The sequence below is a fragment of the Rhizophagus irregularis genome, chromosome 27, assembly GCF_026210795.1.
Source record: "Rhizophagus irregularis chromosome 27, complete sequence".
In the NCBI taxonomy this organism is placed as follows: domain Eukaryota; kingdom Fungi; phylum Glomeromycota; class Glomeromycetes; order Glomerales; family Glomeraceae; genus Rhizophagus; species Rhizophagus irregularis.
The window spans coordinates 2802412-2814984 of NC_089455.1; the positions used below are offsets into that span (position 1 = coordinate 2802412).

Here is a 12573-nt window from a genome sequence, read left to right on the forward strand (position 1 = left end):
GTACAAGTAAAAAGAAATAAAGAAAACGTAGATAGTATTGTTAGTATTACGACATAAAGTAACAAAGAGGTAAAAAAAAAATGCGTTAATATTAAAATAATTAGTATTAATAAATAAATATTTCTATACCTGCAAAGTAATTGAACAAAAGAATAAAGAAATAAAGAGAAAGGAAAAAATAAACATGTTGTTAGTATCGTTAGTATCGTTAGTATTAAAGTACAAGTAAAAAGGAATAAAGGAAACATGGATATTATTGTTAGTATTACGATACAAAATAACAAAGAGGTAAAAAAAAATGAAAATAATTAGTATTAATAAACAAATATTTCTATACCTGCAAAGCAATAAATTATGAAATATATGTAAATATATTGTATATAATTAAAGAAATAATAGAAAGAAGAGACAAAAAAATTAAAAATATTGAACAAAAGAATAAAGAAATAAGAAACAAAAATAAATAAGACAAAAACGCGTACGATTAAACGATTAAATGATTAAATCACATGCAAGGATCAGCCTAATTTTGATTGGCCAGAAATCATGTACATCGTATAGCGGGTGTGACATAAATAAATCGTGACTGAAATTTGTGTTCAATTTGTGTTCAATTTGTGTTGATAATTCTGGTAAAAAATTATTAATTTTGGCCAAATTTCATTAAATTTGTTAAATTTGTGTTGAGCTTGTGTTGAATTTGTGTTGCGTAATTTTTTATTTATCACAAGAGGATGATATTTAGTAATTGCATGTACGACGTACAAGATTTTTTTTTATGATTTTTTTAAGAAATGTACGCAAAATATTTAATCAGAATATAATTGTTTTATTTTTAAATATAATATATTGATGATTTTTTTTTAAAAATTCAATAGAATGTGCTAATAATAAATTGGTTTATTTTTAAATATAATATATTGATATTTATATTTAAATAACCAAAACATGTACATGATTTTTAATTATTTTTAATTGAAATCAAACTAAGATTTTTTTTTTAAAAAAAAATTAAAATAAATTAAGTGATTTATATTTATATTTAGAATCATGATATTTATATTTAGATAATCCATATCCGCATGAGATTTAATTAATATGTTTAATGATGAAAAGTCTAATAAATTAAATTTTAATTGAAACGAGAAATAAAATCAAACCAAAGAGGTATTGTTCAAATTTTATTTAAAGTGACATTTTACGACTTTCTTTCAAATTTTTACTCATCCCAAAATCAAATTACTAATAATGCCTCGCCACACACGTCATCGTTCCCACTATAACATCCATTGGAACCGGGCTATGATGGACGAACTTGTTGACATACGCCGAGACAGAAACCGCGCCTACCACAATATTAATGGTAGAAGCCGCCAAGATTTTTGGGACTCTGTTACCAATAGGTTCATATGACTAATATCTATAATTTCTTTAAGAAAGAATTTAAATTCAAATTAACCAATCCATTTAATTGAATCAGAATAAATAGAATATTTCGAACGAGGGTTTCCGGGCAACAGTGCAGCCAAAAGTGGAGGAACCTCGTCAGGGATTACCATGTAAGTAAATAAATAAAATTACATTCATATAAATTAAATGTATTTACCGAATATTCAAACTGATTTTGATATTTAGAACTATGTCCTTTATCGTAATGGTAACCCTGGGCGGCGGCTGCGTGGACGCGTACCGGCGCAAGATATTATCGCGAATTTAGAACGAGATTTTGGGAGAGGCCGGGTAATTATACTATAATAAAATTTATAATTAATATTTACGTTCATGTTTTAAATTTGATAAATTTGATCAATTTTAGTCACGCGTGACAATCGTAGGGCAAGGAGAAACTTACCTACGTATCGTAGAAAAAGATAATTATTTTTATTTTTTTATTATTTATTAAGTGAGTAGCTAGGCCCAGTCCGTACCAAATATCGGCTGGAGACTCACGTTTTTTTTGGGCTGTGACTGATACTGATGTCCACGCCGTACAGCCTGGGTACTATTTTATAAAATAGTAGCGAACAAGTATCAAATGTGTATTTTTTTTATTAAGTTATAATAAAAATTAGAATTTACTTTAATTTTTAACATAAAAATTGTAAATAATAAAAAATTCGTAAATAAAAATAAATTTGCTTTCCCAAACTTAAAAAAAAAGGTATTTATATAAAAGAAAAGGTGTTTATATTATTTTTGATTATTCAATAGTATCACATGCCCCTTGTATATGTTCTACTGCATATGCAGTTTACAATCTCGTAAATTTTCGAAATATTTTAACCGTAATATTACGCAGGTTTACAGTTTCGTAAATTTTCGAAATATTTCAACCGTAATATTACGCAGGTTTACAGTTTCGTAAATTTTCGAAATATTTTAACCGTAATATTACGCAGGTTTACAGTTTCGTAAATTTTCGAAATATTTCAACCGTAATATTACGCAGGTTTACAGTTTCGTAAATTTTTGAAATATTTTAACCGTAATATTACGCAAGTTTACAGTTTCGTAAATTTTCGAAATATTTCAACCGTAATATTACGCAGGTTTACAGTTTCGTAAATTTGCAGAATATTTTGACCGTAATATTGCGTAAATCTTACGATATTGAAAACTTACGTAATATTTTAACCGTAATATCACATAAATCTTACGAAATTGTAAACTTACGTAATATTTTGAAATTTTTCGAAATATTATGCCATAAACTTTCGTAAACTTACAAAATCGTAAACTTACGCAATTTTTCGCGCTATAAAATTTCCTGATGTTTCTCTCTAATTGCTCACTGATTTTTAAAACCATATTTTAGTAACCATGATATTTTTAATGCTTTCTATTGCAACAAATTGATATGTAAAAAATTTAACTATACTAGATATTATTCATAGTATGTAAAAGAAATAAATTAGTGTAAAATTTGGTGTTTTTATATTAATAAAGTGTTTATTTATTAGTAATTTTCTACTATGCATGAAGTGAAATTAATAAATGTTTATTAGTAACATACAGTTAGTTTAATATTGAATTATATTAATCATATGGGCTGATTTGTTATTTGATTCAAGGTAAAGGTTCACATTTAAGAACCTATTTATAGCATGGTAGTCCAACGTTTACCAACGACTACCATCCAACTGGTGTCAGTAGGCAAATCTTATTATCACTACAATATGGGCTGATTTGTTTACTCTGCATTAAAAAGAGTTATTGATTGATTTTCACAATTTTTGTTACTCAAAATTGTTTTGTAATACCAAAAAATCATCTGATTGATGATCACTTGACTAAATAATAAGTTGAACAAAAATTTACATTTGCGAAACTTAAATTATTAAATGTAAAAGAGCTGTGAAAAAACCCATTTCATTAATAAAAAACCTATTTCTCATATATATGGAATTTTTAACATATATTATTAAAAAGTAAGTATATTTTAATAAAATATAATGTAAAATAAAAATTTATATAGCTTTAGTAGCTATAAATGTTTATAAAAGTATAATAAAAATATCATATAAAAGATGGTATCATAATAAATATTTTCAAACAATAAAAATAATTATTTTATGTCAGAGTTTGTATTACCATCTTTAAACACAAATATATCAAGATTCACTGATCTGTTTTCTATAATTTTAGGCTCGTTGGAAAGCCCTTATTCTGGACTTTATAGGCAAAAAAAGAGCTTACCGATTGAATTATTAGATCCGGAGATATTTACATTTAAAGTTGAGGTACGAACTTTTTAACATGCTTAAATGCAAATATCTTGGGATCCACTGATTCATTTTTTATAAATTTAGGCTCTTTGAAAAGCCTTTGATCTGGTCTATATGAACAAAAAAAGAGCTTGCTAATTGGATTACTGGATCTGGAGATATTTACGTTTTAAGTTGAGATACAAATTTTTAACATATATAGTAAGTGCTAAAAATTATATTAATTTAAAAGAAATATTTACCAAATTATAGTATAATAAGATTAAATAAAAATTTTTTAATACTCATTTCCAATTTACTGTATATTATATAGTATTTTGTATAATAAAAATGTAATAAAATTAATATTTTAATTAAAGATAGACAAATCAGCTTATATGGTAATTTCATTTTCTATGCTTAAGTAAAGTTGTTTAACAGGGTTATATTTTAATTTTTATGTGGTGGATATAATATTTATAAAGAAATTATTGTATATAATTTTGTAAATTATTTATAAAAAATTATAAGTATAAAATTTTTAATGTTATAATAAAAGTTTGCTTAGCAGAATCCAAAATCATTTGCTTATTGATCATAGTAAAAAATTTTGATTTTAATGTGACCTTTATATGTATTATTCAGGGTCCTATTAGGAGTACCATTTAATAAAATCTCTCTCAAAATTTGTATAATTCGAGCTGAAAGTATTATTGAAATGGAAATGGATATGCATAAGGATTTTATTGATATTTTTACCAAGAAACCTAAAGCAGAGCACTTCCATTTCACTGTTTACCCCAAATAATTTTCTGTATCATATAGCAATATATTTACAATTTTTATGTAATGTAATAAGCCAGCTTCTGGCAAGGTTTTTTTTATTTTTTAAATAAAGTATATATTATGTTAATCTTGTCATAAATCTTGAAAAATGTCACATGTAATGATATAATATAATCGTCTGATAATTCTGTATTACATCTTAATTGCATATATATTTGGCAAAAGCATTATGAATCAATATAAATCATTTCTCTTATAAACTAGCTTTACCTGTAACTGCAGTCAAGTGCATATTTTTTTCGTAAGCACAAACATACACATATAAAAACCATGTTTTCACAAGCTTCTTCACCCGCTTTGTCTGCTTCAATAACGAAAGAAATTTCCACTAGAACAATATCGGATGTGGTTAAAGATTTTAATACAGAGAAGATTTGAAAAAGAAAAACTTGAAGCTAGAAAAGTCCTATTTTGAAATTTTACGCAAAGAAGAAATTTCTGGCTTTACCTTTCTTGATATAACTAAAGAGGATTTTCAAAGTTATGGCTTAAAAGCTGGTCCCACAATAACACTAGCAAAATTTATTGAAGGTCTCAGCCAGAAGTTACGAAATTATTCCTTGCTTAAGACTCTTGATGACTTGAAAGAAATATTATGTAGAAATAAGGTCAATGGGAAAGATATAACAAACATCAAGCAGTTTACTCCTAGTAGGTAATTAATTAATTTTCAAACTGACTAGATAGCCATATTAACTTTATTTTTCTCTGTAATTTTCAAGGAAATTAATAATGAAGATAAGGCCTTCAATCACTGTATGAAGGATATAATCTTAAAATTTTCAAATGTGGAAACTATGACTGATGTCAACAAGGTAACGCACTGTGAATTTATTTCATTGATTCTCTATGCATCCATCGCTATAGCTAAAAAACTTACCTCCCAAAATATATTTATAGTTTTACAGAAAAATATATCTGGTGAGGATGCAACAGGCAGAGTAGACTATGTAATCAAAAGTCTAGAAGACCTCCTATGTATCACCAAAGGAAAGCCTCGTAATATTAAAATCAGATATGTGCAGGTAAATACTACTCAGATTTGTGTTTTAGAGCATGTCATATGTGATCACACCAAGCCGAAAGAGATTCAATAATATTAACGCATTTTATTTCTTAGAATCTGGCACAACTTAAAAGTGCATTCCAGACCAATAAAAAGAAGTGGACTGTGAATGATCAAGCATTTGGAAATGACTATTTTGATTATATATATGGTATTGTGACTACAGGCACAGAGTGACATTTTATCATATATACTCCTGATAGTATATACTCTACGAGTGGAAGCGAATATCAGATTAATCTTACAAAATCTGCCATCAAAGAAAATCCAGAGTTACTCTGAAGCAATGTGAAAAGGGTAATAGGTATTATTATTGGGCTGTTAAAAGATTGTGTTAGTGTAGATAGTTCTCTAGCTAGCAAGAGGGCTAAAATCAAAAAAATTATCAAAAAATAATATGTATTTTGGGCAAGAACATTTGTATTTATTTTTCGCATGTAATAATAAAAAATTTTTCTTGGCAAAAGTCCAAATTGGAACAACTACCCCAACGGCACCCAGAAAATTCTTCGAACTTGGCTGGCGTTATGCACTAACACGTGATCGAAGAATTTAGGATGTGATGAATAAAACGTGACAAATAGAATTTCATCTACTTGAAAAAATCCAAATCCCTCAGATAAATATAAACAGTGAAACTTGGACAGGGTGTGACGATGTGATAAATAAAAACAGATCACGTGATCAAAGAATTTTTCTGGGTGCTGTTGGGTTATATAATTGGAATGGGGGCGCACGTGATTCTTTTAGGTTATGAAAAAACGTGACGATCGTCCGATATCGATTTCACCAGTATGGTGCGGCGCATCTATACTCATCAACAGTCCAAAAATTTATTTTAGGCCGATCTTTACCAAATTAAGTAATAGTTTAGCCTTATTTGGTAACATCCCCATTGATCATTGCGTGATTTATTAAATTAGATTTACCTGATTGGCTCAAATCGTAATCACGTGAAAAATTGATTCCGAAATTTCACTATTTTACATAGACTTATATAAAAAATACTCCAACTTAAAAAGCTAATAACTTTTAATCTATAAAAGTTAGAGGAAATTAAATCTGATAGAATGAAAGAGAATCCTTTAATCTATAATTGTATCAGTTTACTTTTTCAGTTTAACATAAAATTTTAATGAGTTATTGAAGTTTAAAAATACCCAATTTTCATTTGATGAGTATAGATGCGCCGCACCATATCACTGACACTTTTATAATTAAAATTCCACCCCCACGTGACCGGTGACATTTAATGGGATATGAAAAAAATAATTTTGCGAGGCAAAAAAAAACTAAGTCCCTCAGATAAATATAAACAGTGAAAACGCGGTGGGTGTGATGCCGGTGATGAATATTACAAAATCACGTGGGGTGGAAAAAGTGTCGGTGATACTGGGTAAGATGCCGATATGGTTAAAGTATAGGATTGTGACAGATGCGGAAAATGGTACTTCATAGAACGTACGCTAGACAGTGAAAGGAAACCTTGTTCAAATTGTCAAAGCTCTTATTTGCTGTAAAAAAAAAGATGGAGATGTGGATGCTTAAGAAACGTTTTATTAATTCTGAATTTTTGACCCGAATACTCACGTGATTTTCTATTGTGAAGATTCTTCACGGTTGCACCTATAATGTAATAATGCGACAACGTACGTGTTTTAATGCTATCGATTCGGAAATTAAAAAAATAAATGTGCCATAGTTAGATGAGAGAACAAGCAATTGTCTGCATATACTCAGTTTTACGTGCATTAAAAAAAAGGAAATTGTGATCAAAGATGTTCACTGTAAATGTGGCTGAGTGAATGCAAAAATATAAAGGTAGCGAGTCAGAAGTATTGTTTTATCTTCTATCTCTGCTAATTTTTATTTGATTGTTACAATTTTCAATAAATGCTAATTTACAACTTTACTATAATTAATTAATGAAGTGTGCAATTTGCAATATTAAAACTATATAAAAATTAGTATGTAAACGACTAATTTGACAGACGCAGTAATGCAATGTGATAATGGTTCCTACTCTTTCATTATTTCACCTTTCCAGTTTCCCATTCGCTAACAACTGTCCAATCTTCATTCGTTGTAATTCCTTCTTTATTACGCTTTAGGCAACGGGCTGAGACAAAAGCTACTTTATCACAGAAGGCTATGCCAACTTCAACTATTTCCTTAACATGATCTGGAAGACTCATCCGGTAACCCTTGTCAAAAATTTGATTTAGTGCATCTGTGGTGTCTTGTTTCATTATATGGAAGTCTACAGCATCAGAACGCTTAAATTCATACGTTATGCTAACGGTTTTATTTTGGATAATTGGAATGATTCGGACATCTGGACGGCCAACCCCAGCTTCGTGATTAGATTCAACCCGGTATTCAACACCATGATACATAGCGAGTGCTCCGAGAACAAATATATGGTACCAGGTTTCATATAATTTACCTCTTTTGAGATCAGCAATATCAAAACAAGACACTACCTCCATATAAAGCGATGGAAATTTGGTACAAAATGTAGCAATATCTTTTTTAAACAATGATTCGTATATTTCGTTTGTCTTCGCATATTCCATACCGATAACCTCAAAAATCCACAAAATCCATTGGCATGCTACCTCTCTATTTGGGATTACTAGTTTAACATTTTTCACAGTATGACCAACCAAAGATCCTGGAACCATAGTCAAGTAACCACTATAGTATAATAAAGTACATAATGAGTTTATCTCTGGCTTCGTATCAAGGTCATTGTATCGGAGATATGGCATTAATTCCACATCTAGACTTACTACAGACTCATCTTGACCTACAGACTCAACCACATCTTTATCCTTACAGAAGGAATGGGAATGGATTATATTCTTGAGCCGATCTTTGACTCCTGACCCGCACTTTTTTAGGATTTCTACAAGTGTCTTTGTAGAACCGCTATCGATCCAATAATTATCAATTTCATCTTTGTCTAGATACGATATTACTGAATGTGGGTTGTAAATATAAACTCCAGTGCTCGTTCGGTATTCATTATAGTAAAGGCGTAGTTCATCAAGTTTTTCATTTTGTTTTTTTTCTTCTAGCAAATACTTAATTTCATTTTCGGTGAATCCAAATGTATCAGAGAAAATAGCACGGCCAGAACAGCTTGGTTTTTCATGCATTGGATAGACCACTACATTGTTAAATCCGGAAAGAAAGCTTCGTTTCGTCCTAAAGTGGGGTGAGTCCCAACAAACAGGACCTTATCCACGTAAGTATTTTCCTGCATAGAAATTTTGTAGTTTTAACAAGCATGTATGCAATCAGTTAATTACAATACATATGCTTACCTTAGCTACACTTGAGTACATCGTTTTAAAAAAATCGTGAACATTATCATAAAATCCTCTTGCATTTTCCATAGGCCAGTCGTATTCATCGATTAGAATAATGGAACTCTTTCCAAAGCACTTGTTAAGATAACGTGCTAAATTAGAAAGAGCATATGTCCAAGATGCACTATCTTTTGTTTCTTTTCTGAGTACTTTAATAAAATTATCTTTCATATTCATATCCTCTGGAAGAGAGAAAGAGTCAATAAGATATTTATGTTCTTCGTATAGAACTGAAATTCTTTCCTTTATGTCTTCTTGCATTATTTCCCAGGATTTACTGCGAAGATCCTAGTAAAAGTAAGTCTTGTTAGCTATTTATGTAATAGTAGGTTACACCAAGCTTGCTTACCTTGAAGCTAATGTGAATTACGGGCCACTGTTTGTAGTACAACTTAGCAAACCATTCGAATCTAGCAACTTTTAAATTCCCAAACAACAATGTTTTTACATCTGGTACATAATTTAATGGAGGATAATCCGTTGAAAGGAAAGTTTCAAGCATTGAAAGATTGGTTGATTTTCCAAACCGACGAGGGCGAATAATCAGATTGGCCCGTTTTCCAAAGATCATGAATTCCATTATAAAAAGAGATTTATCGACGAAAGTACCCGAAGTCACAAACTTTTCAAATTCTGATTCGCCTAGAGAATAGACTTCATTGTTGATTATTATGGGAGGTTCATCTAAAACGCTTTGGAATGCTTTATTGTACAATATATGTTAATAAATAATAGTAATTAATTAATTAACGAAGCTTTTAAGGAAAACTTACTATACGATTTATCGCTCCATAATCAGTACTCGACGCGTCCTTCTTCGAGAGCTGGAAAGTGAAGATTAGCATTGTGTTCAGCACAAAAGATAGGCGCTTAAAATTGTTATAACATACCTTTAATTATTTTAGGGCGCTTTTTTGGTGGGTAATAATCTGGAATATCCGATATTAAATAAATAACAGAAATTCGTGCGTCAGACCAAATCGATATTTTGTTACTGCAAATTTCTTGTTCGAGAGGTAAAACGTTGGAGACACTTACCAGTGTCGGTGATGATGGTGATGATGGAACTTCCAGATTTATTTTTATTATCCAATTCATCTTGAAAATATGTACTAAACGGTTCTTCAAGTTCCATTTCTTTTCCACGAAGTTTTTGAACAATGTCTTCTTCAGTAGAAATATTTTGCTCTTTAATATCTTTACTCTTAACACCAATAACTTTCCAAAGTTTCAAATTGTTTTTGTCGGAATCACCAACTCCTTTAATACCACAGACATGGTCCCTGAGGTGTAAAACTTCGAGTAGGTGTAAGGAGACATTTGTATTATCAAGTATGGCATATCTATCTTTATTCTTATCGTCTTTGCAAATGTTAACCGCATAAACTTGAGGACCATTGCTTGAAAGTATGTAAAGTTTGAATGATATATCCATCTCAATAATATTTCTATAAAATGATAAAATAAGTTTAGATTTTAAGAGAAAGTTGGAGAAAGGTTTCAAGAAAAACTTGAGAAACTTGAGAAAGTTTGAGAGAAGTCTAAGGTATATATATACTTTATATACTTTTCTGAATACATCATGATTAATTATAAAATGATCTTTATAAACTTTTAATTGGGGACACGAAATATGATATAATGATATAAATGATATAAGCATAGTAAAAAAAAAGTTTATAAAATTAACTTGTCGGCAAGCGAAACAAGGTGATTCATACGATTTTATCATTACTCAGATTGCATTCACGAAGTATTTATTAATTCTTCGGTTGTACAACAACAATTAGTAGCCAATAAAATTAATTTTAAATTATGTCATAACGATAAATCTAAAGCGTTTTCTCTGATGTAAGATTTTACGTATACAACTTTTTTTTTCTTATTCCGACCCCAAGCCGTCATGCTATTTTCTCCGAGCATGAACCTATCGCAGTTTAAGAAGTGTTGACGAAAAAATTATTAAAGTCCGGACGAGACACTTCACAATTAAGGTATAAATGAAATATATTTTTTTGGCTGTGACTGTGCATTTGCAAGGGAGTGATTCATAGCTTGTAAAGCTAATCTCTATTTTTTTGTTCAGAAATTTCGAGGACCTTACTATGGAGGTGGGATATTTTCGTACGGAAACTTCAACATTTCTTCTTTTTCCTTAGAATATAGTGTTACAAGATTTTTATATAAACTCGCAATAAAAAAAATAAAATGCTCAGATATTTCCGTACATAATATTCATAAGCTTCAATATTTCTTTAGGAAAAAGACGTTATGGGAGTTGATAACGCCAAACGAAATTTTCTTCTTTTTCTTTTTTATCTTTCTTTTTTCGAATGTAGCAATGGGAATATTATAAACATGTTTGTTTAATAATAAAGTAATAAATTTGAATAACAAATTTGGAATAATCTTAATAATTTTTCTTTAATAAATTATGTAGTTACAATAAAGAAAGTTTTTATATATGAACCGTGAATAAAATTATAGAATGAGAAGTCTTATGACTCAAGTACATTTTTTTTTATACATTAAATAAAATTATTAATTATGTACATGAAAAAAAAAAAATGCCAAAACAAATAAATGAACCTTAACAGTTACGTATAATATTAACCTTTTTGATTACAAAGTTTACTAATTTACCAGTTCAAATTTTAATATTTTACTCTTTATCTTCTCAACTTTCTTTTCCAGTCATTTGAGTATTTTGAGTAGAGCAAATAATCAAAATTAACCATTTATGGTTTATCAGATAGTCCAGTCCGATTTCAAATGATCTCTAATTATGTTAACATGGTAATAGTTAATCTATTGGAACAAGTTCAGATCGCAATATAAAAAAAAATAATATAAAAATACCCTTTGGCAAATTTTTAAAAGAAATTTATATTTTTTTCGTTCTGAAAATTGAAAGTTTCTCTCGTTCAAATCATTTCTTCTACGAATTCCATTGGTTATTTCTTAAGATATATAAAGTGTTATACCGATAATATACATATTTAGTTCAATTGTTGCTTTGAAGAAAAAAAAAATAATATATTTTGAGAAACATCTTTAACGCAAGAAGTTTTTACAATGACTCATGGATCCGGAAACAATCACCAACAGATGTGAACCAAGTAGAGCATACTCGAATGGAACATAACCAAATAGAACATAATCAAATGGGATATATCCCAAATGTTTCATATAATAATAACTTTAATATTTCTAGCGACCCTTTAGATACGACAACTTACATAACTGGCAATTACAAAGAGTCCTCTTTTATGGATAATCAACTTGGTACTTCAGCTCAATACCATCATCCTACGTTCACTACATCGTATTACGTGCCGCAACATAACTCTCCGCTTCAATTCCAAAATAACTTCTCATCAGTTAATTCTCCTCAACCGAATAATTCCGAAATCTTTAGACTTAATATTCCCGGGTTTAGAATTATCGTTATACCTAATTCTGTAAATTTAGCTAATTTGGATTTACAAAATTTGTTTCAACCCCAAATATCGTTACTGAAAACTTGCAAACTCACTCTCAAAATACTTTTGGTTTAAATGATTCATTTGATTTTAATAACTTT

At 29.3% G+C, this 12573-nt stretch overlaps 3 protein-coding genes across 3 annotated transcripts; 2 read left to right on the forward strand and 1 right to left on the reverse strand.

Annotated features, from left to right (window-relative positions):
- Positions 1–7646: 7646 nt before the first annotated feature.
- OCT59_018487 (uncharacterized protein) lies at positions 7647–10088 on the reverse strand (the record flags this gene model as incomplete). Its single annotated transcript, XM_066148806.1, has 5 exons — positions 7647–8760; positions 8853–8878; positions 8946–9278; positions 9340–9692; positions 9881–10088. The coding sequence occupies 5 exons, from the start codon at positions 10086–10088 to the stop codon at positions 7647–7649; spliced, it is 2034 nt and encodes a 677-aa protein (XP_066004699.1).
- A 62-nt stretch (positions 10089–10150) lies between these two features.
- On the forward strand, positions 10151–11272 carry OCT59_018488 (uncharacterized protein; the record flags this gene model as incomplete). The annotated part of the gene is made up of 5 exons (XM_066148807.1): positions 10151–10298; positions 10730–10841; positions 10927–10984; positions 11077–11101; positions 11250–11272. 5 exons carry the CDS (start codon positions 10151–10153, stop codon positions 11270–11272), a joined length of 366 nt encoding a protein of 121 aa, XP_066004700.1.
- Positions 11273–12154: 882 nt separating this feature from the next.
- Positions 12155–12547, forward strand: OCT59_018489 (uncharacterized protein; the record flags this gene model as incomplete). The annotated part of the gene is made up of 1 exon (XM_025328331.2): positions 12155–12547. One exon carries the CDS (start codon positions 12155–12157, stop codon positions 12545–12547), a length of 393 nt encoding a protein of 130 aa, XP_025167092.2.
- Positions 12548–12573: the final 26 nt, after the last annotated feature.